Consider the following 27,350-nt stretch of genomic DNA (forward strand, 5'->3'; position numbering starts at 1 on the left):
TATTTCTTATACTATCCTAAATCCTCCCAAAATTTTATCTTGTGATGTTCTTGTACCTCTATGTGAGATGCATAAGCACTAATCACATTTAATGTGTTTTTTCTTTATTACAAACTTCAGAGTTATGATCTCGTATGGTTTTTATATTCACCACATTTTTCTTTCATTTCTTATATGTTATTACTCTCACTTTATTTCTTGATCTTGTCTTCTCAGTACTACAACTTAAAACTTCAAGCATCTGATTCCCCTGCCTAATTAGCCTATTAATATTGAGTTCACAAAAGAATAGTTTTAAATTGCACTCCACAATCACAATAATTATATTATTGTAGTTTTTTTAGAGTTTTCGTAAGACATTTCAATAATATCTACCATATAGTCGGTGTTGGTTATCTCAGGACTGGATTATTGACATCAAATTTGTTGTTTGTGATGCTAATCAAGTGACTGATTTCATGGTTAGACTTGAATCTCATGCTTCAGATGCCTTCGAGATATGGAATATTGCTACGTCTGGCTGTCAACTTTATATTACTCAAGATTTCTCTCCTATAATCTAGTTTTCTTTGTGTTAGCTCTTTTATTTTCCAAAGTACCAAAAAAAATAATATCTACAATATTTTCTCACAATTACAATAAGTACTACCATAATTCAAAACACTTGAAATTTAATTGGTGAGTGCATAATTTCACATGCAATCATTAGTCATAACCAGCTATTAGTAGCAGTTTTCTTTACGGAACTGTCCTTCCTCATCCATCACCATCTTTCATAACTTTCTCCAATACTGGGGCTCGGGAAGGGGTCTGTTAATGATACTTTATGTCCTTTCTATTTCATCTTTTCTTTTACTTTGCCAATCTTTTCTTTTGTAGAGCCCACAACCCTTTTTTAAGAGCAAAAAGTCATCCCCTCTTCCAATTACAAGGGCGCTAGAAAAGTGAGAACAAAACAAAATAAATTTGTTAAACCAAATTAAATTATGATTTTTTATTTGATTAGTAGTGTATAATTTATTCTACTCGTGGGTGAGATCATCCACTCTCTATATCAAATTAAAAAAATTATTCTACAATGGGTTGATCTAGTGGTGTAAAACCTCATTAGATCTTTTATCGAAAGGGAAGATCACACATTTCAAAATAAATTAGTTCATTACCTAAAAAATAAGATAATATCTTTAATAGTACTAAAAAAATAGCATACTTTTAATTTTTAGTTTTTATGATTTTCATTCCTGACGTGAAGCGAATTATACTCTATTGATCGACATTCTAATGATTAGTTTTTCAAGAGACAAACTTTCATCAATTCATAATGCAATCAAGTTGGTTCTTATGTAGATATTTTCTCCATATGGATAAGACTTAAATTTAAATACTTAATTAAGAGGGGACATATGAGTTGAACCAATCATTAGTTGTAGTTTTTATGGTGTTCAGTCATTTTACTCTTACTTAAAACATGTAAAGAGTTAATTATTTTGTAAATAGAATGTATAAAACTTTTATAGTCATATATTTTTGTTTCTTGTAAGTATTTATGAGAAAAATGTATATAATAACAATGTATAAGTAGTTTTATATACTGTTATTATATTATTTACTATTAATATAAAATCATTATTGACTCTCGAGAAAAAAGATAATCGAAATGAATGATAAATAATTTAATGAAAGTAAAGTGGATAAATATTATATTCCATATTTATTCTCATTCATAAAATAGTATCTTTCTAAAACTCTTTTATCAGAGATAAGCGCCGCCTATCTCCTTATTTCTTCCTTCTCAAAATTACTTAGTTGATTTATTTCCATGATGGTTCAGCTTTCAGAAAATTAATACAGTAATATTTAGAAACTCAAATAAGAATGTTCTTAAATAAATTTGATAACTTAGATGATTTGGGGAGTTAAAACTCTTGTCTTACTTGACTTTCTTTTGGGATATATATTCTCTAACCAGCCATTTTATACATAATGGATTAAATGGATGTTTTAATATTTTGTATCACAATAATGAGACACGATATATTTCGTTTGTGAAGGGTTTCAAGGGGACAACCATGATTTATACTGTTGTAGTTTCACCTTCAATTCATCTTCTACACTCCATTATCTGAATCAATATTGATATAGCTTCTTTTTTATCACCTAATAAGTTATGGGAAATGCACCTAGAAACACATCAACTACATGGACCGGTCAATTTCTGAAAGATATCCATCCATATTTGAACCCAATAATTGTCTTCATCTTCATCATTCATTTTATGATGATAGTTCAATTGGTTAAATGATGATAGTTCAATTCATGTTATTTTAGATGTGTACAAACTCTATAAAGGTAAGTTTCTTTGTTAGTTTCTAAGTTATATTTGACATAAAGCTTTTTAAAAGGAAGTAAATATCATTTATTCTCAACGGTATCTCATTTTATGTTTCAGGATAATCAGAATATTATTTTTTGTTTTTAAATTTATTTTTTTTCGTATGATAATATGTGATTGAAATGAAAAAAAAGACATGTGATCTTCCTCGTTTTGTAAGTATCTAGGTTGTTATAATTTTTTTAATTGGGTAAAATTCATGCCTAGGGCTATTGCATGTGAAATTAATGCTTTAAATCCTCTATAAAGGACCATTTGCTTTGATTATGAATTTCGCTCAACTTCCTCACCAGCTCACAATTAGCTATATAATTCCTGCATTTAACCACTTTGTTAACGGAATAAGATTTATGTGGAGACTTATGTTTGTAGAATCATCCAATAAAATCTTGATAAACACATTAAACATTTAATTTTAATTAAAATTTTGTTATTAATAATAATACCAAAAAATATAAATACATTTTTCTCTAAATATGATACATTATATATATCTTTATACAAGTTTTTATTTTAGTATTGCTACGTTTTGATTTATTAAAGAAACCAAAAAAGTGTTTTTTTTTTAATAATCGCTTATAAGGAAACTCGAGAATAAATGTTTTGGCAATTCTCAATAAAGAGAATATAAAATAGGATATCATCATATTGACTTCTCAATATTTGTTGTACTGATCAGGCCACTCTTTCTATTGAGAAATTCATAAATGTCACTCTTTATATTGAAGAATTCAAAAATACTAGCTCAAAATTAGCAACATCTAGAATTCTTATAAAATTATGAAAAATTAGAGATGGTAAAATTATTTATATCCAATTGATATCCATGGATATATTCATTTGGATGGATATCCATGGATATATTCATTTGGATGGATATCCATGGATATATTCATTTGGATGGATATCCATGGATATATTCATTTGGATGGATATCCATGGATATATTCATTTGGATGGATATCCATGGATATATCCAAAAAACCAAAATTCAAAAATAATTTTCTTTGTTTTGGATTTTCGTTTAATATTTAAGAAAACTAAATTCAAACAAATTCATTTATGATTCTCACTTTCACATTTAATATTTTATTAAATTGATGTCAATTATATGACATGTGTATGTAGTTAATATTAAAATTTTATTCTTAAGTACATGACATATATGTAAGTATGAGAAAAAATGTATGCACTAAGAATGTATAAGTTTTATAGACTATCACTACATCATCCACCATTTATATTTAATCATAATTGACTCTTAAAAAAGGTAAATCAAATGAATGGTGGATGATGTAGTGATTATATATAAATCTCCACACACACTGCATAGATATTACACTCTATAAGTATTTTTTATTTTTTTACACTAGAACCTTAAACATCACATGCGAGTAGAATTTTGAAGAAATTTTTTTCTATAAAAGTTCAAAAAATCAAATTTTTAAAAAATTGATTTTTAAAAGTGTTTTATAAATGATTTTATAAGTGTTTTTATAAAAGGTGGTTTTAAAAAATATTTAGTTGAGATAGTAAGTTTTAAAATGGTGATTTTCTTGAATAATATTTTTAGTTCCAATAATAAAAACCAAATGGATTGGATGTCCATCTATCCAAATCCATGAAAATTAAGTCATGGAAGACTTGAAATCCATTGAATATGAATGAATTAGATAACTTAAAATATACTTTAAATGAATATATGGATTGATGGATGACTTTTCATCGATCTATTAGCATCCAAATTCATCAAAATCCATTCATTTGTGACCCCTAAAACAATAGGTAAGTTGATTTTAACTTCAAAACTCTTAAGCTTGAAAATCCCATTTGATTTCTGAATGCAGTTATTCCAATCAACTTTGTTATGGTTGAATTCAAACAATTGCAAATTACACTATTTAAAGGTAACATTGGTATATACAAGTTTGGATATTCATGATAATATCACTTGGGAATGTGAGATTCCCAAGTTTATTTGAAGATGTAGAACCAAATGCATATGCAAGTGACATTCACATAATTTTGAAATAATGAATGAGGTAAGAATATTGAATTTATGTCGTTGGATATGAGATAAAAATTGTAACAGTGTGGCATTACTAAATATTCATTAAAGATAATGACATTAGTGGAATGTATTTGATAGACATATTTTTAAAAATAAATTATAATAGTTTTGATGCACATAAATTAGATTAGTTATGATTATCTTTGTTATAGGAGAAAAATGTCAGTCACACCTATATGTAGAAGATGCAATGATGCAATTAAAGATCTTTTTCATACATTCAGAGATCGCTCTTCTTTGACGTTGTCTGGGATTCAATAAGCAAACCTTTTAGATTAACTAATCATTCATGTCTTTGATGAAAACTCATATTAGACTCCCTAATAAGCGTCTCTTCTTAGGAGGCATGGTAATCTTGGAGGTGGCTAAACCATTTAATCTTCGGAAATGTTACTTGGAATATCTCTTACATCTCCCACAATGCTCACCGTGACTTCAATATTGGTGTACTATTGATACAAAGTCGGTTGAAGAAACCTTGTTGAGCTTCCATTAGTGTCACATGGAAAGTAGAAGAGTTAAGCTTAATGTGGATGGTATATGTAATCTACATGATGAAACAATTAAAGGAGGTGATGTTATTCACAATCACATCCTGCTTATCTTGATTTAGTGACAATTTTGGAATTAGTACTTCTATCCAAGTTGAACTCGTGGCCTTTGAACATGGTCTTGAATGAACGTGGAAGTTGGGCCATCATCAGGTTATAATGGAGAGTAACTGTCTTGAAAATATTCATATAATTACCAATAATGTGCAGATTCACTTGAATACTATTGCTCATGTGCTCCATAACATCTGTGAGTTGCTTAGGAGGAATTCAGACATTCGTCTTCAACACACACACATATATATATAGAGAGAAATGTGATGACAAATTACACGTTCAAATCAGTATGAGATCTCATGAGGACATGAGAATCCGAGACTCTCCATCACCAAGAGCATTGCCCATCCTACATATGGACCTTTCTCATATGCTTTAATTCTTTCTTGTTTACCTTTATCTCCGATGTAACAAAAAAATAGTTATGATAAATATTATATGATCTTAACATGTCTATGAACATATAAGTAAAATTGATAATTACTAGATAAGATAAATAAAATTAAGATTATGAGAATTAAGTCAAATATAATATCGAGAATTATTAGAAATAAATTTGTACAATATAATTTAGCAAGATGGTAGAGTTACACATGGACCATGTACCCAATTTTATTTTATTTTATGTGCTATCAGTTGTGATTGGTGAAAAATACTTAATAATTTAATTTTTGACTTAAATATATTTTCTATAGAGAATAAAATATCTTATCATACATCATACAAATAGATAACTTATTTCATTAAATCTATTCATTATTTGACATGTGTCTTATTTTCCTTTACTTAAGAAGTTTTCATTTTAAAATATATCATAAAAATAAAACACATGTCAAACATTGAGTGAAGTTATTGAGATAAATAACCTCCTTATACAAAAAGGAAGTAATTACATTGGATGAATGATATAAATTGTAGCTCAACTATCACTTACACCATCACAATCTCCTCAAAAGGTGGTTTCAAATTGAACTAATTTTAAAATCCAATCTACTTCATATTTTTACCGTATAATAATCAACATTAAACCACATAATTAATGTTGGAAAAATTAAATAACACATAATTATACTAAAATTTATAGAAAAAAAATAAAAATAATTAACACTTCACATGGTAAAAATCCCAGTTTTTTATGCAAGACAATTTACAATTAAATTCTGGAACATGTAATTGAAATTAAATACCTCTAGGTAAACATTAAAATATCTAACCTTAATTCCTCTTATGACACGTCATCTATAAAATATCTGGCCGCGCGGTACCCTTAAACCTTAGAATTGGATAACGATAGAAAAACCTAACCGACTTGAATTGAGATAGAGGAAAAGGTTAATTCAAATCGACCCGACCCGACCCAAATCGAATCAACGGAGAAAAAAGTCTCTCAATCATCATCGTAATAATCCGGGTCAGACGGGCCCCATATTTTATACTCGAATCGGGTCGGGTCCTATCATATAAAGCCCGAAAACTAATACCTCGTCACCGTCATGAACTACTAAGAAAGAATCGTTGTTTCTTCTACTTGGCATATTCTTCGTTCTCTCTTTTCTTCTCTACGAAAGCATCACTGAATTCTAGGTTTTCGTTTTTTCCCGTTAAACTTTCTTCTCTTCGCTGAAATTTGCCACGAAAATGGGAGTTCCAGCTTTCTATCGATGGCTCGCGGAGAAATATCCAATGGTGATTGTTGATGCGATTGAGGAAGAACCAGTGGTTATCGAAGGTGTTCAGATTCCAGTTGATACGAGTAAAGAGAACCCTAACAATATTGAATACGATAATCTCTATCTCGACATGAATGGCATCATTCACCCTTGCTTCCATCCTGAAGATAGGGTAACCTAATTTTATCTCTCATTGTTAATTTCATGTTCGTGAATTTTGAGTTTTACGGTTATTGAGTGATTAGTGTGATTTTGAGTGCAGCCATCTCCGACCTCGTTTGATGAGGTGTTTGAATGCATGTTTGACTACATTGATAGGCTTTTTTGTATGGTGCGGCCTAGGAAGCTTCTCTATATGGCTATTGGTATGTGTTTTTTGGTGTTCTACATGTTTATGTTTATTAAATTTGAGATTGTAATGTGATATGTTACTATTATTATGGTTTATGTTGTTCTCTGGATTTAATTTGATTTATTGAACTTGTAGATGGTGTTGCACCAAGGGCTAAAATGAATCAACAACGTTCTAGGCGGTTTAGAGCTGCAAAAGATGCAGCTGATGCGGTATGTTATGCTAAGCATTACTGTGTCCTGATCAAGTTATACTATACCCTCGTAGACAGTGTTTGATAGTCATGAGTCAAAACAGGATGAAACAGAACTCTGATATCCCGTGTTTTGCTTACTTTATAAATAGAACAGAACATGATATGACAATGAAAAATAGAACATTTGGTTCCATTGCAAGGGGTGGAACCAAACAGACCTGTCCCATCTTGTTTTGAAGACTGACCATGTACCAAATGCTACCTTAGTTTGTTATCTCCAATTCAGCTGCATGTTATAACATAGTAGTTAGTATTTGATTGCCTTTTTAAATTTAGGTTTTGTGGTGTATATTTATATTTATTATGAAATGTAAAATATTCACTAAAGTGGAGATTATCCTATTTTGCATTCTCTGAAGTGGACAGGATAACGTTTTTTGCTTGCATCCTTTCTTTTGTGGTTATTGTTGTTGGGTATTCATGTTATGCAATGGATGTATGATAGGCTGAGGAAGAAGCAAGGTTAAGGGAGGAATTTGAGAGGGAGGGCAGGATGCTTCCTCTCAAAGAAGAGTCACAGACTTTTGATTCAAATGTCATCACACCTGGAACTGAATTTATGGCTGTTTTGTCAGTTGCTCTTCAGTACTACGTTCATCTTAGGTTGAACAATGACCCTGGTTGGCAAAATATTAAGGTATCAAGCTCGTTGTAATCTAATTGAAGTGTTTGGCTCTGGCATTTGTGTGTCTGGTAATCAGGAGGATATTGATGTTCTGATGTTTTTTTGTCTGAAGGTTATTCTTTCTGATGCAAATGTTCCTGGTGAAGGGGAGCATAAGATTATGTCCTATATACGCCTGCAGAGAAATCTTAAAGGTTTTGATCCAAATACACGACACTGCCTGTATGGTTTGGTATATATCTTCCTTCCAATTTTTATTCTTGAAAAGTCAACCCCTCTTTGACTTTCACTCAGTCTTTTCTTTGCTTTATTTATCATGGATTTGAATCACTTGATTAACCCATTTAAATACATTTTTTACTGTATGACAGGATGCTGATTTGATTATGTTGGCTTTGGCTACCCATGAAGTCCATTTTTCAATTCTTAGAGAGGTTTGTTTCAAATGAAGTTTTCTCTGAATTAGAGCATGTCAGCATCGTAAAATAGTTTCATGATATTAGCTATGAAGATTGATTGTGTTATCATCAATGCTTATGCAATATGTTTGGCTTCTTTCCATCAGAGGTGATTAACATGTTGGTAAATAATGAGATATTGCAGATTGTTTTTACTCCTGGACAAGACAAATGCTTCCTTTGTGGCCAGATGGGTCATATGGCTGCAAACTGTGAAGGAAAGGCAAAACGTAAGGCAGGAGAGTTTGATGAAAAAGGAGATGCTATTGTGGCTAAAAAGCCCTTCCAGGTTTGGATTTGAGAAAAAAAACTGTATTTTTTATGTCATATAGTTATCTTCTTCTATTGCATGTGACAATATTAGTTTTGATGCTGCTATTCATAATTCCTGTGTATGTTTCTTTTGTAGTTCCTAAACATTTGGACTTTGAGGGAATACCTGGAGCATGAAATGAGAATACCTAATCTTTCTTTCAAGATTGAGTTTGAGCGCATCGTAGATGATTTTATCTTCATATGCTTTTTTGTTGGCAATGATTTCCTACCACATATGCCTACTCTAGAGATCCGTGAGGTCTGGTATTCTAGATCTCTTGTTCATTCTGTGACCTTTTAATTTTTGTATATAACTGTTGAACACTATTTCAGGATTGATATTCTCTTTTCTGTCCAGTATGTGGATTTTGTTCTTGATTGAAATTTGTTTGTTTAAGTGTATATGGGAGCTGGTGCTCTTCCTGTATTTTTTTCTCCTGTCCTTGTTTATATTTTAGAGACAATATAAAGAATATTGATTAAGTTCCTAAGTGAATGGTTTCCTTTTTTATCTATATATCAAGGTTCTAGCTGTCACAAAAGCCTTAGCTGTTAGTTGGAGGCATATAAATGGTTTAACAACTTAACCTGCCTTCTCAAGCGAAAGCACTTTGGACTTGAAGCATGAATTAATTTCAAACCTAATTTACCTTGTGCTGATTTAATATGAGGAATGTGTGTTGGGAAGGATCAACTCCTAACCATGTAGTCAAGGAAGATTTGACACATTGTCGAGAAACCAACTATCTAAAGCCAATGTAATTAGAATTGCATGATTCATACCGCAATTCAATGTGATTTCTCGGGAAACGATGCATATTATGCTGCGTTTCTTTCGGCTCAAGAATCATTGTGAATCGTCCGAATCACATTATTGTTCCTTGTATCTCACGACTCTTGCCATTGCAGCTTGCTCACTAGTCCGACCAGGTCAAGCTCCGAGCAGTTAAGTGAATATCGTGAAAATCCTATAAACGATGTGCCTGGCAAGTTCCTGAAAACATGATGGCCATATGTGTTTTCTGTTATTGAACTTCAGTCGTTGAAGTATTTCTAGGTCGATCCCTATGTAGTCAATCACACGCAGCTACCCCCTTACCCTGCTATCCTGCTAATGTTTTTGGTGTCTGCCGCTATTCACAATTACTACCTATGTTGACCCAGTTTCCATCCTTTTGAATGGGAGCTAGTTGGGCCCCAAATACTAACCATAACAGGTTTAATCCCAAATAATTTATACCCAAACACTTATTCCCATTTTTATAACTCGCTATTTTACAATTTTACTCACTCAGTGGTCCAGTTTTACTGCTGAACACTTCTTAACGCTCTCTACCTTATCTTACTTGTTTCATCTCTATTCAATATTATAAATAGTATTTACATGTGCGTAGTTATATGTATAGATATTTATATATGCATTATAATATATATAATTATACAAATATTATATATAAACTTGTGTAGCGTTGTTACTTTACTATTATGTCTTACGGATTATAATTTGACCTTTTTGACTTTTGAATTTGTGTTATTTCATATAGTATTTTTCTTGTTATGGCTTATGTTAATGTTTAATTATTAATCATGAATCTTACGATTCACAGTATGATTCATGATTCGAAAAATAGGTCTAGCATTTCGTGTATGGTTTACAATACTAACTACACTGATCTAAGCTTTTAGATGGAGGCAGCTGAAAAGTTTTAAATATGTAATCATTAAGAACCTTATATGTGAAGTTTTAGACTTACATGGTTTTTTGTATTTATATTGCTGAGTCAAACTCTTACGAAATATTTGGGTATCGACTAGTCTCAACAGTTTTTCAAAAGCATTGGTGGCTTTACAATGACATCTCTACTTTATTTTTGACATTTTTTGTTAAGATTTGAAGGTGTATGAGAGAGTGTTCAGGTACCTTAATTAATTTGCTGTAACCTAGCAATTCATGGAAAATATTGTCAGTTTGGTTTTGAGCTAGGAACTTAGCTTTTATGTTGAACTATAACATGGCCAAATGGGACATGCCTGAGGGTGTTATCCGTGACCCTCTTGTCAAACATTTCTTGTTAACATCCTTTTGCATGTCATAATTCATTGCATAATCCGAGAGAGTGACAGTGAAGAGAAATGCACGAGAATGCTATTTTTTGGTCTCTGAAGTTTAAGAGTGGTCTATAATTTTGTCAAAAGGAGGTCCTACTGTTTGGAATCCTGTTAGATTCTTAACTAATTTGATGTATGGCAAAATCATGGTGTTATTATATAGGTTGTCCATTACCTGAGGAAAAAGTTTTATATTGTTCTTTATGTTATGTAAATGATCAATTGGTTGGAATTTTTCTTATTTTTCTACAGGGTGCAATTAACTTGCTGATGGCAGTGTACAAGAAGGAGTTTAAGGCATTGGGTGGTTACTTAACCGATGGAAGCAAGGTAATTGATGGCAATTTGGAGTGATACATTCCTTGTGGTATGCTCTGTTGATTTTCACCTTAGTAGTGTTTTTGTTTGATTTGTTTTTTATCTATCCATGCTTTTTCAGCCAATTTTGAGCAGGGTGGAGCACTTTATTCAGGCTGTTGGATCTTATGAAGATAGAATATTCCAGAAAAGAGCTCGATTGCATCAGGTATGTTCCAACTTGGAATGTTAATTATTTTATTACTCATGTTAGATGGCATTTAGCTTTGATGAGTTGTCAAGCACTGTATATAGTGTTTCTTTAGTACATGTCATCTGGTCCTTCAAGATGTAAACAACAGAACTGAGGTTTTGTTATGCAAGCATTTACGATTGTCAATTTGTCTAGCCTATGTCATGAGAAATTTTAATTATTTAGATATTCTTCTTGCATTTTGAATTTTATGATTCTAGTTTATGCTCTGCTCTGAAACTAAATAGCTTGCTATTGATTCTTGCCTCTTGCTATCGTGTCTGGTTGCACTCCCCATCTCTCTTTACCCTGTGAGAACAAGGTAGAGAGAGGTCATGTGCTGATGCCCAATGATGGTGTATAGGTTAAAACCATTGAGGGATAACGGGTGTCTGGTGTGTAATTTTCCCCAATTTTTATCCTGATAGTACATAAAGGTATCATGCTTGAAAGCATCGGAGACAATTGAAGTTCACACACCCGTTTATAGTTTTGCACTTTTGCTTGCTCTTAGAGATAGATCTTGACTGCTTGCTCTTAGAGATAGATCTTGACTGCTTGCTCTTAATTTATTCTTATTTATTGGCCTGTCTTCAGCGACAAGCAGAAAGAATAAAGCGTGACAAGTCACATGCAAGAAGAGGAGATGATGCTGGGCCTCAAGCTCAACCAGAGTCTCTAGTTGCTGTTTCACGATTTCATGGATCTCGTCTTGCTTCAGCTCCATCACCTTCACCATATCAACCATCTGGGCATCGAAAACGCAATGAAGAGGATTCTCCTCATAAAGTTGCTAGGTTAACTTCATCAGGAGCAAGCGTTGCTGCTGCAATTGTCGAAGCCGAGAATAGTCTTGAAACAGATGTATGTATGAAGCTAGGGGAAGTTAAAAATGCACATTGTTATTGTGTCAAATCATTGTTGTTATTATTAAGATTTCTGCAATGTTCTGGTGATTTCTTCTGTGCCCTGTCTTTGAATTTGGTATTCTTCTGCTTTCCAGGTTCAAGATAACAAAGACGAATTGAAAGCTAAACTGAAGGAGGTACTTCGTGAGAAATCTGATGCGTTCAGCTCAAAAAATCCTGAAGAGGACAAGGTGAAGTGTAAAGTTCATATAGTTATGTTTAAGTTTTAGGTTTGTTGCCATGCATTTTAATTTGGAAGTGATGTGTTAATATTCATGCCTTTTCGCTCTTTTAATTGTTTGTTTTCCCACCCACTTAGCAAGGTAAGGTTTTCTTGGTAATAGTTTTCCAATGGCAAGTTAATTCGGAAGTGATGTGTTAATATTCATGCCTTTTCTCATTAGGATTTGAGAACATTAGTTGTACTGACAAGTTAATTTTCCTAGAAATGAAAAATTCAATGAAAAGTGTAATTCAATGCATGCAATTATAATTGTGGTCTACAATTATAATTGCAGCTGTGATATTGTGTTTTTAGTAGTCTCCACTACTATATCACTATTGTAATTCGTAATTGTTGTCACAGAGTAACACTTCCCAAAATTGTCTTTAGTTGCGGTAAACATAACCATGGTATATGCAACAAATTATGATGAAATTGTTAATTTTAAAATGGATCTATTAGTTTGTAGTCTCTATTTTCATATTTAAAAAAGGTATTGATTGCTTTATTTTAGGCAGTAGTGATATTGGTCCATACTTCTAACAATTTTTTAAATTGTTCTTTATTCAACCTTCATTATAAAAAACATATATATAACTTCAAAATTTTAGGCAAACCTTTTATATTTGTACTTTGTCATGGATAGTGGAAGGGGTCCCTTGTGAAACTGGGTTTTGAATTTGAAGGCCATGGCTTGAATTATTATCTATATATAACTTTTTTAACTGATAGTAATGATGAAATGATGTTTTAATTGTTTCTTTATGTGTCTGTGGTGGTGGGGTGCCTTACAGTAACAGATGTAGTTGTCGGCATATGAACCGGAATAGATTTAAGTTGTTGGTCAGCCTCTTCGACACATAGTAGTCTGGCCATTCCCTTAGATACACAGCGGGAGATTGTAGCTCCAAAACTATCCCTTGTGGTGTGGGGTTGCTAATTCCTGTTTACAATAGATGTTATTGTTTGGATATTGCAAGTTGTAGATAATCTAGATGCTGACTATGTCTTAGTTATGAGCTATAATGATAGGTTTGTCACGTTAATTTGGATTGGAATGTGTAGGATGACCTTTTATGTTCTTACATCTAGGCTATGGCTTGGTGTTTTGAAATTGATATGTGTCCAATATAATGATTATGATTGTGAACTCTTGTCATCCTCTCTCTGTGTGCATAAGTACACTTGATATTTCACTTCATGTTTTAGCTAATATTCTAGTCATAACAGATTAAGTTGGGAGAACCAGGATGGAAAGAGAGGTACTATGAGGAAAAATTTTCTGCTGAAACTCCCGAGGAACGTGAAATGATACGGAAAGATGTTGTAAGTAAATGAATCGAAGTGTTACTGGTCTTGATTCATATGTATTTCTGGGTGTCTTATTGCATTTTATTCTTTAGGTCTTGAAATACACTGAAGGTTTATGTTGGGTAATGCACTATTATTATGAAGGCGTTTGTTCTTGGAACTGGTGAGCTTCATATCTATAACTTTCTTTGGAGTGCTTTACTGAATCTGAAATTGTTTTGGGTTTCATGTCTTTCATGTATGCTGCTTGTGGTTTTCTCATTCTATGTTATATTGGCTAAATTTTGTGGTGATCGGATTTCAGGTGATAAGTATTAATTTTGATTTTTTTTATTAAAATAATTTTGCTAGAGAAAAGAACGGAAGTATGGCTGGGGGAGGATATAGATATTTTTTAAATTGGCTGTGATACATTCATATGTTTTATTGAGCCAGATTCCATCCCCAAGCATCACTTGCTTTATTTTTCTTTTATCTAATTTTGTTTATTTTTGTATATAACAGGTTTTATCCTTATCATTATGCCCCCTTTGCGTCTGATCTCAAGGGCCTTGGTGAGCTTAATATCACCTTTAATCTAGGTACCCCATTCAAACCATTTGACCAGCTTCTAGGGGTTTTTCCTGCTGCAAGGTTTGCTCGTTAACCTTTTTATATTTTTGTGAAAAAATCATTGCTTCCTAAACTTCAGTTGATATTGACTTTTCTGCAGTTCTCATGCACTCCCTGAGCCATATAGGAAACTTATGTCAGATCCAGACTCACCAATTATTGATTTTTATCCAATTGGTATGCTTTTGATTAAGTTTGTTGTTAACACAAGTTTATAGAATTATATATTTTATATCTATTCTCCCTATTTAATGTTGATGCTGTGTGTCAGACTTTGAAGTGGACATGAATGGAAAACGATATGCTTGGCAGGTTTATTCCTCATGCGCCATTCTTTTACCAGTATTTTGTAGACATGACCACAACATAGTTTTTAATATTCTTTTTCCTCTTTGTAGGGCATTGCGAAGTTGCCTTTTATTGATGAAACACGTCTTCTTTCAGAAGTTCGAAAAATTGAAAATTTGTTAACGGTAGAGCTCTGTTCTTCATGTAGTCTTCATGCACTTTATTTTTTCATCTTTCTTAACACCCCCTATTGATTCTATTGCACACTAACTTTAGTTTATATTTTGTTGATGCCCTAACCTTGTGGAAAAAAGCCGGACGAAACGCGACGAAATGCTATAATGTTTGACTTCCTTTTTGTGAACTCTTGTCATCCTCTCTCTGCGTGCATAAGTACACTCGACAACAAATGTAGAAACATGTCAGACAGTAAACGTGCTGAGATCAAGGAACAAATCGATCCTAACAAAAGGTTGGTGCATAATGCTGGACAATTTCCTAATTTTTTGGATGAGAACTGATTTACTTGGATCTCCTTTTGATCCAATGAAAATGACAAATTTTACGACAGCGAATTTGTCACATATGATGGGTCAGATGGGCCATGTAGGGTCATGAATCACACAAAATTCCATCTCAGGATTATGTGGAAAGCCATAATATGCTCTTCGAATTCTTGTGGGATTGTCTAATTGAATTCAGTGTTGTCCTTTAGAAAAAATTCATGAGACAGTGGGATATTAATATTATTCTTTTCATTAATGGTGATCAAAGGATTTTAAGAAAAAAGTCGATGAATACAGAATTGCTAGGTTTCTATTACTTACTAATTAGAAGTTTACCTTGGACATACTTCATATCTTTTCAACAATTTGACTTTTGTAGTGCTACACTGGAATTAGCACTATTCGCTGTTAGGCATTTATGCCTCTACTTGCACACTCTGGATATATATTATGATATTGTGAGTGGATTTTCCTGCAAGTTTGTAATGCTTGTAGTGTTATTTCAGTTACTAAAATAAACAATTGTTTGGCGAAGAACCCCAGTTGGTGTTAATAACTCTTTGTTTCTGAGGAGAAGTAGATAGAATGACAATTTTTTGATTTAATAGAATCCATTGTAGTTTTCATATGCATGGAGTTATCAATTTTGTTTACTTCATATATTCATAATGGCAAATTTTTAGATCTGCCTGGACTATTTTCTGATGTTGTTTAGGGATACTTGCAGTGGTGGAATGAATGGTTATCTATCCTTATGTGGTGGAGAACCTTGCCCCCCTGTCTTCAGGTCTCCTGTCACAAGCATGGAAGACATTATGGACAACCATGTCATGTAAGCCCTTAATTGCTTAATTTAATAAATGATGACTTTTGGTCAATCAGTAAATTTTCTGTAGTTGGTAAGATTTTCTTATTTGACTTTTCTTGCCCTCTTTTGCTCAGATGTGCAATATATAGACTCCCAGATCCTCATAAACACATTCCCCAACCACCAGAAGGAGTTAAATTTCCTAACAAGGTATTAGAATTTTCTAGCTGCTGCTTATTTATACCTGGCTAACTCGTGAATTTGGTGTTCGGTTTCAAAGGTTAAGTTTTGTGAAAGACTGATCTTTTATGGTAGATGTTTCCTTGTGCTTTGTGTACTTTCATTGTCAATATAGGTGGGAAAATAAAATTTTGTTATTTATATACAGATTGTGACAATTGGGGATCTTAAACCTGAACCTGTTTTATGGCATGAAGATTCAGGCAGGAGACATTATCAACAACAAAGTGCGAGGTAGAAGTCTTTGATTTATTTATGAACGAACTAAAAGACGAGTTATATTTATGATTAACTATTGGATTGCATGTAGCATCTTGTCATCTGGGGTTTTGGCTTTCCATTGCAGGCAAAACCCTCCTGGATCTATTTCTGGCCCAGAGCTTGGAGAAGCAGCACACAGACTTGTCGTCAATTCATTACAGGGGAAGGTTGGCACTAGTGGATACCGCCATCCCAATAATGGTCCACCTCTTTCTTATGCTGCACCAAGGGGTCATCCACAACCATATCCACCAGTCCAAGGCCAACCACCATTTCAACCATACCCTGCTGCACCCGCCCCTCAGCAGTATGGCTATAATCAACCATATGTGCCACCACCTGCGCACAATCCTCATCATCAATCAAATTATCATGAAAGAAATCACCATCAACACCATAGATCACATCCTTATGGAAGAAATAATCATGGAAATGGAGGAAGTGGAAGGCATGGATATAATCAACAATCGGGAAATAATCAGAATGCTAGGTTTGTGAATGCGCCAGGTGCACATGCTAGTCACCCCAGGCAAAACTTCCAATCATCTAGACCTCCTTACCAGAACTGGGTTCCACGGAATAACTCGAATGATCCCAGAGAAAATGGTCAACATCCACCACCCAATCAATTTTCTCTATTAGATAGAAGAGGTAATAACAGGAAGCCAATGCCACCACATGGTTATAGTCACAAATAAATTCATTTCCTCTAGGGAATAATATTCTGCCCTGCGAAATGAAATTGTTGTACCATATCTTTTTCAACCATTTAGTTGAGGTTTGAGAACTGTACTATCAATTTCTGAACTTTAGTCTAGTCAAGCCAGTATCTTACCAAATTCCCATTATTTAGATTCATTGTTTAATTATAACCCTAGAACTCAGGTTTGGTAGCATTTTTCAATTTGATAGATGCTATTAATCCTTCAATTATGCTTATTTCGTCAAGTGTTATACCGACATTATTTCATATTTGCTTTTTTGACCGTTTAATTGCAATTATATTCATTTTAGTTCCCACATTTACACTTTAGTTTTGTCATGTGAGAAGATGTGAATGGGTAACATTTTATGCTTCTGGGTCTTTGTTTGATTGGAATATTCGTTCTTATCCTCCTATTTGTGCGCGTCTGTCTTGGAACTAGAGAATGTGCCTGCATATCCACTTATTCACTTAAGTTATATCCTACAAATGTAAAATAATTCATTCATTCCAAATGATTGAATATTACTATATCCAAACATCCTCATCAGGTTGAATGAGATGTTGAATAATCATTTAATGCAGATAAATTTAACGGAGATATTATAGATGCCATGTTTAGAACGTTAGATAAAAGGATGAGTATGTCTTGAGAATGTAAAGATTTGTACAGTGAGTGTATGTCATTCTTCATTTGGATTTTTTTTTAAAGTCAATAATGATTGAAAATGAATAATAGATAATGTACTGATAGTATAAAAAATACTTATATTACTAGTGTATATATCTTTTTCTCTAAAGATTACATAATTTATATCATATGGAAGAGTTTTGCAGATTCAAACTATGAACAAATGTTGCATTGAGCATGTCTAAGGAACTGTTTATGTTCAGTTCGATTTATGGTTCCAGAAATTTAGGAACCGTTAGAATCCAATTGAATTGCATATTAAAGAAATATATACTAAGGATTGAGGAATAATGTTTTATTATTGTTTAAATTTTTCAACCAATTTTCTAGCTTAAATTATGAATTCTTGTGTGAATTGTAGTGTTATATATGTTACTAAATTGTTATTAAGTTAATATTATATATGTTATTAGTTACTAAATAGTTTAATGTCTTGTGATTTGGAACATATTTTCTAGCTTATGTGATATTAGTTTGAAACTAACATATATCTGATGGAAATTTTTTATAATTGGTGAAATATTAATCCTAGGATCTTGAATCCATGATTCTCACACACATATATAAAACAAAGGGCTCAGTTCATACCTGAATCCATGTTCGTGGATGTGCTCCTTTGATCTACGTTTTTGAAAGAGGTTTTATAGTATGACAACCTTCCTCAATCAAACCCTTGATTTCTCTTGGGACTTACGTTCTCACTCTGATGGAAGAGGAGAAAACTGAATTTCATTTGGTGTGTTTCTTTATGCATTAATTTATAGGGTTCATATTATTCCTGAGTTAACTTGATGGGTATCACCCATTAAGTTCATATATGTCATCAGTTTTTTAAAATTTAAGGGGGCCAATAGTTATATCACTTATAACGTAATGTATCAAATATATGATGTCCACCTTAATTAGAAATTATAAACTTCTAACAATATCATATATTGTTATACATGTATTGTCACATGTGTTATTAATTATGAAATGTAAGGTTATAAATGTAACTATTATATATTTTACTAATTGATATATATATATGTTATAATCATGAATTGTATTGTTATATGATTCATGATTTTTTATAATAATAATAGTAATGTTTATCCTTTTATGGATAAACAATATCTCTTGTAATACATTTGAATTTTCAATTGATGCAAAAAAATTTATAAAAAAGTAAATAGAAAAAACATGGTGGTTCAGTAGTTAAATTTGCGGTTAATTGAGCAGAACCGAACCATATGTTTTTTGATCGGTTCGGTCATTGAAATGCACCAAAAACTAGACCTAACTGAATTTTTACACCCTATTTGTATGTACCTCTATCAATGTTCATAGAGTCAGAACTTCTGTCTTCGCTTGGAAAATTTACAAAAGTAGTGTACTTTGACTTTTTTATTACAGTTCTAGTGTAACTTTAAAATATTACTAGAGTAGTGCACTTTTTACTCACAATTTCTCTCTCCCAAAATCGTGGATATGTTAGACGATTTCAACCTCACTTTTTTCTCTCTCAAAAAACGTGGGTGTGGTACACAATTTTCCCACTTTCTCTCTTTGCTTTCTAAAATGAAAATTGTAACATCCAGAATTGTTTTTGAATGATGAGCTTCATATAACACAAAATGGTTCTATTTTGCATGCAACTGCTAGTTTCATGACCATGTGGACATTTGGCCTTAATCTTTTCCATTAATCACATATCCTGCAACTACAAATGCTTTAAGCTACACAAGTTACTGTACCTGAAGTATTTTCTGGGAGTTTGTTTTTGAAATGTTATAAGCACTATTGAGGTAAAATAATGGCATCCTATATAGGAATGAACAACATGTGTAACATGTTATATTTTACTGATGAGTTGTTACATGCATTATCTCATATTAGAAAACAGTATCATAAACATCCTCATCCATATGCAGTTTTATGGATAACTTAGAAATCAGAGAGTGAGTGGGAAATCATGTACCACACCCACGTTTTTGGAGAGAGAAAAAGTGAGGTTGAAATCGTGGACCATGTCCACGATTTTGGGAAAGAAAAATTGTGAAATCGTGGACCATGTTCACGATTTTGGAGAGAATCATTATAAAAAAGTTAAAGTACACTACTTTTATAAATTTTCCGTCTTAGCTATGGTGAACACTCCCTAACCAACTCACCTAAACTTTTATATACCTAAAAATACAAAGTACAACTAAAAACATAAATATTTAAGGAGATGATTACTTACCTCACATCTTAATTATCAATTATAGGGAAATTTAATGGTTTGAACTAATAGATCTAAACCATTTTAAACTTATTGTTGGAGTAAGTGGATCCATTCCCATATTTAATATAACTATTACTGCACCTAATGATCCATCATATTATGGACCCTGCACAAAAACCTTGTTTCTTTAGTAAAACCCTATCAAATCCATTGTAGCCAAATGTGTCATGGATAAGGAAGAATATGATAAGCTCGATCCAAACTTGAAACTATCCTCAATGCTCAATGGGTGCTAGCCAATCATTTTTCAAGCACTCAAAGAAAATAGGCTTGGCTTCTGGCAGTTTAAGGCCATATCATAAAGATGCTTCCTGCTTCATACTTCAGAGGCTAACTATGCTTATAGTATAAATGTTACAATGGCAGTATCATAGTTTGAACCCATAAACACATGAAAAAAATACCAAAACCCCTCACCCTAGTGGCAAGATACACTAAATCAGGCAACCCTATAAGCTTTTGTTGATGAAACTTATATGATGCAGTAATTTAAGGTTTCTCAATACTACTCATCCATTTTTCTTTAGCATTTTACATGCTAAACCATTCCTTTTAACCTGTTATATGCATAATGAGTAAACTTGTTCATTAGTGAACTGCAAATAGAATTGAGTTATATGCATAATGAGTAAACTAATCGTAAAAACAATACTTCCCTCTCCGGTAATGGAGAGTATCCCTACTCATTCTAGTACTGGACATGAAGACCCACCTACGATCAAGGTAAGGAGGAGGTTGAATTCCAGATCCTTGACATGTGGTGCATGTCAGTGAACCAGCAGCATCACCTCCCTCTCCTCCCCACCAAGCTCTACTGTCACATTGCCAGTTCCCATTTACAATTTTATCATCATTTACAATTCATCGAATTGAGTTATAATTTCGAAAGACAAGAACCAAGATTAAACTGGAGAATATATGAACTAGCATAATACAGTTGAATGCCCTTCTACCATAATTGATTGTTGATTTTCAGAAACAAACTTGCTAATCAAATCTTAAGCAAATATAAGGTGCTTATAAGGTTCATTCTTTACTATAATTGTCTTAAGGTGACAAATATTACCTAATCTGCAACTTTATAAAATAACCAAGTACCCTTTCACTAAGTGGAGTTGAACTGATAGCATTTAATGCTTAATGTGATACACAAAATAAGAGATTACACTTACGAGCACCAGATCCATTGCATGGGAAGCAGGGTTGTGTGTTATCTTGTTTAGACTGCAACAAAGAGAATAATATATAATCAAACTCAATTAGAAATACTACAACATTATATTATAACTAAACAACAATACAACATAGATTCAAAAATATGCTCTATCACAACTCATATTCAATGACAAAACATTTATCTCTAAATCTTTACTGATCGTTTCGCCTTTGGTTTTTCTTGACTTCCCTCTTTCTCTAGAAATTGGATTAATCTATTTGATCTACTATTTTTAAGGTTTGTAACCGTCTTCTTTTCACAGATATTCAAACCACTTGGGACATGATTCCAAAGATTGTATTAGGTGGTTCACAACTAAAGTAAAACTTTGTCAGATGTTTATGATATGTATATGAAATAACTAAAGCAAAACAGATGGTATAACTTAAAGTAACTAAATACTTAACAGCATTATCAATTTGGGTTTCATAGAATACTGGAACGCCAATCCCAACAGCCACACTCACAACACCAACTGTTATGCAATGACTCATGTCTCTGGATAACAGCAATACAAGTTATGGGTTTGGGTTGATGTAAATGGGTTGGGGTAGAGGGCTATATATTGATGTTATGTAAACCTAATGTAACAAGGAGAAGAATAGTAAAACACTAATCCTTATTCTCTAATAATATATAGTGGTAGCCGCTCAACGCTCCCGGGGACATAGGCACAATTGACCGAATTACCAAATCTCTTGTGTTATTCTCTTGTCTCTATACTCTTTACTATTTGATTGTTCGCTTGTTCCCAACAATTGGTATCAGGGCGCTCTTAACCCAGGTGCCAAATTCGAGGTGGGGAAGTTCGATGGAACTGGTAATTTCGGATTGTGGCAAAGGAGGGTTAAGGATGTGTTGGCTCAACAAGGTCTATCAAAGGCGCCGCGTGAGAATAAACCAGAGGGTATGGATCAACTGGATTGGGAAGAGTTGAAGGAGAAGGCTGCAGGAACCATACGGCTCTGTCTATCAGATGAGGTGATGTATCATGTTACGGATCTGACGTCACAAACAGAGGTATGGGAGATATTAGAGAAGCGGTTCATGTCCAAGTCTCTAACAAATAAGCTTTATTTGAAACAGAGACTCTATGGCCTGAAGATGCAGGAAGGTGCTGATTTGCAACAACATCTCAACAGTTTTAATCAAGTGATTAATGACTTGCAGAAACTTGATGTGAAGGTTGATGATGAGGACAAAGCAATAATATTACTGTGTTCTTTGCCAAATTCCTATGAACACTTGGTGACAACATTGACGTACGGGAAAGACTCAATCAAACTAGATGAGATCACATCTGTACTTCTGTCCCACACTCAAAGAAGACAGAATGTAGGTGAAGGGTCTCAGGGTGATGGTCTGTATGTGAAAGAGAGCCAAGTGCGTGGGAGGAGACAAGGCAGAGGAGGTCCTGCCAAAGGGAAAAGACCAAATTCCAGGGGCAGAACACCAGTAGAGTGCTATAATTACAAACAGACTGGGCATTACAAAAAGGATTGTCCCAATGAATGGAGTCCTAGCAAGCTGGTGGGGAAAGATGGAGTATCTATATCTGCAAATGTTGCATAGAAAGATGACTCTGGTTACAACAGTGAAGTTGATTTACTATCTGTATCATCAAATGAGTGGATACTTGACACTGGTTGTTCCCACCACATGACGCCAAACAGAGAATGGTTCACCACATATAGGGCAGGCAATTTTGGTTCCGTGTATCTCGGAAATAATAAAGTATGCGAAATTATTGGTATGAGAGAACTCAGAATTGTGATGGATGATGGTATAGTGAAGACATTATGTGAGGTTAGGCACATACCAGATTTGAAGAAGAATTTGGTTTCTTTGAGGACATTGCAGGCCAAAGGGTTTAGCTATAGAGCTGATGGGGACAGTGATATTCTTCGAGTATGCAAAGGTGCTCTGACTGTGATGAAGGGTAAAAGGACTGCAGGGAACACTTACAAGTTGTTAGGGAGAACAGTTGTAGGTGGAGTTGCTGGAGTGGCTGAAGAGATCTCACTAGATTCAAACCATGGGGCTACAAAATTATGGCACATGCATTTGGGACACATGAGTGTGCGTGATATGACAGAACTATGCAAAAGAGGATTGTTGAGGGGAGTCAGCAAATGCAAGCTAGATTTGTGCAAGTATTGTGTGCTTGGGAAACAAACACGAGTTAGTTTCAAGGCTGGCCAACACAGGACTCGAGGCATTCTAGATTATGTCCACACTGATGTATGGGGACCCACACAGGAACCATCCCTAGGAGGTTCTAGGTATTTTGTTACTTTCGTTGATGATGACTTTTCTTGCAAGGTCTGGGTATATTTTCTGAAGCATAAGTCAGAAGTCTTTGCCAAGTTCAAGGTTTGGAAGGCAGAGGTAGATAACCAGACTGGTAGGAAAATCAAATACATGATGTCAGATAATGGTACGGAGTACAAAAACTCACAGTTTCAAAAATTCTGTGAGGAACATGGCATTTAGAGACACTTTTCAGTGAAGAAGCCTCAACAGAATGGTGTTGCAGAGAGGATGAACAGAACTCTTACAGAGAGGGCCAGATGTATGAGACTGAATGCTGGACTTTCCAAAGGATTTTGGGCAGAGGCACTTAGTATGGCATGTTATGTCATCAATAGATCACCACGAGCTTCATTGGATGGTAAAGTTGCAGAAGAAGCATGGACAGGTAACCCAGTTAATTATAATATGTTACGCATATTTGGTTGTCCTGCTTATATACATGTACCCAGTGATGAACGATCGAAACTTGATCCTAAGTCAAAGAGGTGTATCTTCATTGGATATACCAAAGGTGTGAAGGGGTTCAAGTTCTGGGATCCAGTTTCCAGAAAGGTGGTGTTGAGCAGAGATGCAGTGTTTGATGAAGATTTCATGATGAAACAGTTAGTTTTGAGAGAGGTGTCCATGCCAAATGAAGAGACTTTGGGATCAAATGTGATTCCAATGAGCAATGAAATGGTTCGGGTGAATAAAGGCAAGGAACCATGCACTAGTTCAAGTCAAGAACATGATGATTCTCAGGCAGAGAGTTCAGGTGTGCAGGAGTATCTACTTGCTAGAGACAGGGATAGACGTCCTATCAAACCTCCAGAGAGATATGGCTTTGAGGATATGGCTTCAGTTGCTCTCCATATCAGTTCAGGAGATCCATGTAGCTTTCAAGAGGCTATAAACAGCCAGGAGAAAGAACAATGGATGGGTGCCATGATGGAGGAGATGGAGTCTTTACAGAAGAACCAAACTTGGGAGCTTGTTCCATTGCCCCCAGACAAGCGTGCAGTTGGGTGCAAGTGGGTGTACAAGAGGAAGCCAGCAGTATCAGAAAAAGAAGGGGAAAAATTCAAGGCTCGTCTTGTAGCAAAAGGGTATTCACAGCAGAAGGGGATCGACTACAATGAGATTTTCTCCCCAGTGGTGAGACACACTTCTATCAGGGCAGTGCTTGTCTTGGTAGCCAACCGGTATATGCACTTAGAACAGATGGATGTGAAGACTGCCTTTCTCCATGGTGAATTAGAGGAGAAAATTTACATGACACAACTAGAGGGGTTCAGTGCAGCTGGACAAAGTCACTTGGTTTGCAAGTTGCACAAGTCTCTATATGGGTTGAAGCAGTCTCCCAGACAGTGGTACAAGCGGTTTGACACTTATATGTTGAAGCTTGGTTATAAGCGTTGTGAGTATGATTGCTGTGTTTATGTGAGAAGCCTTGACGATGATTCACTTATTTTTCTGTTACTTTATGTTGATGATATGTTGATTGCTGCTAATCATTTGAGTGATATCAATGAGCTGAAAGTCATGCTAGGTAAGGAGTTTGACATGAAAGATTTAGGGGCTGCTAGGAAGATTCTTGGGATGGAGATTCACAGGGATAGGGGAGCTAGAAAACTATGGCTCTCCCAGCAAAGCTATGTTGAAAAGATCTTAGAGAGATTTGATATGAGCAATGCTAAAGTAGTGAGCACTCCATTGGCAAATCACTTCAAGCTTTCCCTAGATCAGTGTCCAAAGACAGATGAAGAGAAGAAATACATGTCAAAGGTTCCATATGCCAGTGCAGTGGGTTGCTTGATGTATGCTATGGTTTGTACTAGACCGGACTTGGCACAAGCAGTTAGTCAAGTATGCAAGTACATGTCGAAACCAGGGAAGCAACATTGGGAAGCAGTCAAATGGATTTTCAGATATTTGAAGGGGACTACAGGTCTCGGTATCATGTTTGGCAGCCAACAGAGTAAGCCTTCAGTTATTGGTTATGTTGATTCGGACTATGCAGGAGACTTGGATGATAGAAGGTCCACAACGGGGTTTGTCTTCACCCTTGTAGGTGGACCAATTATGTGGAGATCATCAGTTCAGTCTGTTGTTGCTATGTCCACAACTGAAGCAGAGTACATGGCAGCTGGTGAAGCTTCTAAGGAAGCCCTGTAGCTTATGGGCTAATAAATGAGTTAGGCATTGAGCAAGGTGGAGTTCCGCTGCATTGTGACAGTTAGAGTGTTATCTTCTTGGCAAAGAATCAGGTGTATCATGCTAGGACCAAACATATTGATGTGAGATTTCATAAGATGAGAGAGTTGGTAGCTTGTGGGCAGATGCTATTGCAGAAGGTTCACACTTCAGAAAATGCAGCTGATATGTTAACCAAACCGGTTACCGTGGACAAGTTCAGGCATTGCCTAAGCTTGTTGAACATTCACTGATGATGGACTATGGAGCGCCCCCAACCCAATGGCGGAAGATGGAGATTGATGATATTCGCCAAGGTGGAGATTGTTGTGCAATGACTCATATCTCTAGATAACAGCAATACAAGTTATGGGCTTGGGCTGATGTAAAGGGGTTGGGGTAGAGGGCTATATATATTGATGTTATGTAAACCTAATGTAACAAGGAGAAGAATAGTAAAACACTAATCCTTATTCTCTAATAATATATAGTGGTAGCCGCTCAACGCTCCCGGGGACGTAGGCACAATTGGCCGAACCTCGTTACCAAATCTCTTGTGTTATTCTCTTGTCTCTATACTCTTTACTATTTGATTGTTCGCTTGTTCCCAACAATTGGTATCAGATGGCTCTTAACCCAGGTGCCAAATTCGAGGTGGGGAAGTTCGATGGAACTGGTAATTTCGGATTGTGGCAAAGGAGGGTTAAGGATGTGTTGGCTCAACAAGGTCTATCAAAGGCGCTGCATGAGAATAAACCAGAGGGTATGGATCAACTGGATTGGGAAGAGTTGAAGGAGAAGGCTGCGGGAACCATACGACTCTGTCTATCAGATGAGGTGATGTATCATGTTATGGATCTGACATCACCAACAGAGGTATGGGAGACATTAGAGAAGCGGTTCATGTCCAAGTCTCTAACAAATAAGCTGTATTTGAAACAGAGACTCTATGGCCTGAAGATGCAGGAAGGTGCTGATTTGCAACAACATCTCAACAGTTTTAATCAAGTGATCAATGACTTGCAGAAACTTGATGTGAAGGTTGATGATGAGGACAAAGCAATAATATTACTGTGTTCTTTGCCAAATTCCTATGAACACTTGGTGACAACATTGACGTACGGGAAAGACTCAATCAAACTGGATGAGATCACATCTGCACTTCTGTCCCACACTCAAAGAAGACAGAATGTAGGTGAAGGGTCTCAGGGTGATGGTCTGTATGTGAAAGGGAGCCAAGTGCGTGGGAGGAGACAAGGCAGAGGAGGTCATGCCAAAGGGAAAAGACCAACTTCCAGGGGCAGAACACCAGTAGAGTGCTACAAGTGCAAACAGACTGGGCATTATAAAAAGGATTGTCCCAATGAATGGAGTCCTAGCAAGCCGGTGGGGAAAGATGGAGTATCTACATCTGCAAATATTGCAC

General features: G+C 34.7%; 1 protein-coding gene and 1 long non-coding RNA gene across 7 annotated transcripts; one reads left to right on the forward strand and one right to left on the reverse strand.

Moving 5' to 3' along the window:
• LOC109347688 (5'-3' exoribonuclease 3-like) lies at positions 6,406–17,502 on the forward strand. 6 transcript variants are annotated; one of them, XM_019587687.1, is made up of 24 exons: positions 6,710–6,913; positions 7,004–7,106; positions 7,229–7,305; positions 7,795–7,986; positions 8,087–8,206; positions 8,346–8,408; positions 8,578–8,721; positions 8,842–9,006; positions 11,109–11,186; positions 11,296–11,382; positions 12,004–12,270; positions 12,410–12,505; positions 13,768–13,863; positions 13,941–14,011; positions 14,353–14,481; positions 14,561–14,637; positions 14,732–14,772; positions 14,859–14,933; positions 15,063–15,220; positions 15,970–16,086; positions 16,197–16,272; positions 16,451–16,536; positions 16,649–16,911; positions 16,948–17,502. In XM_019587687.1, the coding sequence occupies exons 1-24, from the start codon at positions 6,710–6,712 to the stop codon at positions 17,259–17,261; spliced, it is 3,099 nt and encodes a 1,032-aa protein (XP_019443232.1). In that variant the 3' UTR covers positions 17,262–17,502. The 6 variants fall into 6 exon arrangements, with proteins under 6 accessions (XP_019443233.1, XP_019443230.1, XP_019443232.1 ...); XM_019587685.1 differs by having other exon boundaries at positions 6,409–6,913; positions 16,649–17,502; XM_019587686.1 differs by having other exon boundaries at positions 15,982–16,086; positions 16,649–17,502.
• LOC109347692 lies at positions 21,396–21,921 on the reverse strand. The gene is made up of 2 exons (XR_002107634.1): positions 21,847–21,921; positions 21,396–21,447 (listed from the first exon to the last, which is right to left on the reverse strand). It is a non-coding gene; the product is annotated as an uncharacterized LOC109347692 (long non-coding RNA).

The sequence above is a fragment of the Lupinus angustifolius genome, chromosome LG05 (assembly GCF_001865875.1).
Source record: "Lupinus angustifolius cultivar Tanjil chromosome LG05, LupAngTanjil_v1.0, whole genome shotgun sequence".
Lineage (NCBI taxonomy): Eukaryota > Viridiplantae > Streptophyta > Magnoliopsida > Fabales > Fabaceae > Lupinus > Lupinus angustifolius.

Coding starts and splice junctions, on each gene's coding strand:
- LOC109347688 (XM_019587685.1), top strand. CDS start 6,710: ATGGGAGTTCCAGCTTTCTATCGATGGCTCGCGGAGAAATATCCAATG. Junction 7,306..7,794: donor CAAAAGATGCAGCTGATGCG/GTATGTTATGCT, acceptor GATGTATGATAG/GCTGAGGAAGAAGCAAGGTT. Junction 12,506..13,767: donor AAAATCCTGAAGAGGACAAG/GTGAAGTGTAAA, acceptor TAGTCATAACAG/ATTAAGTTGGGAGAACCAGG.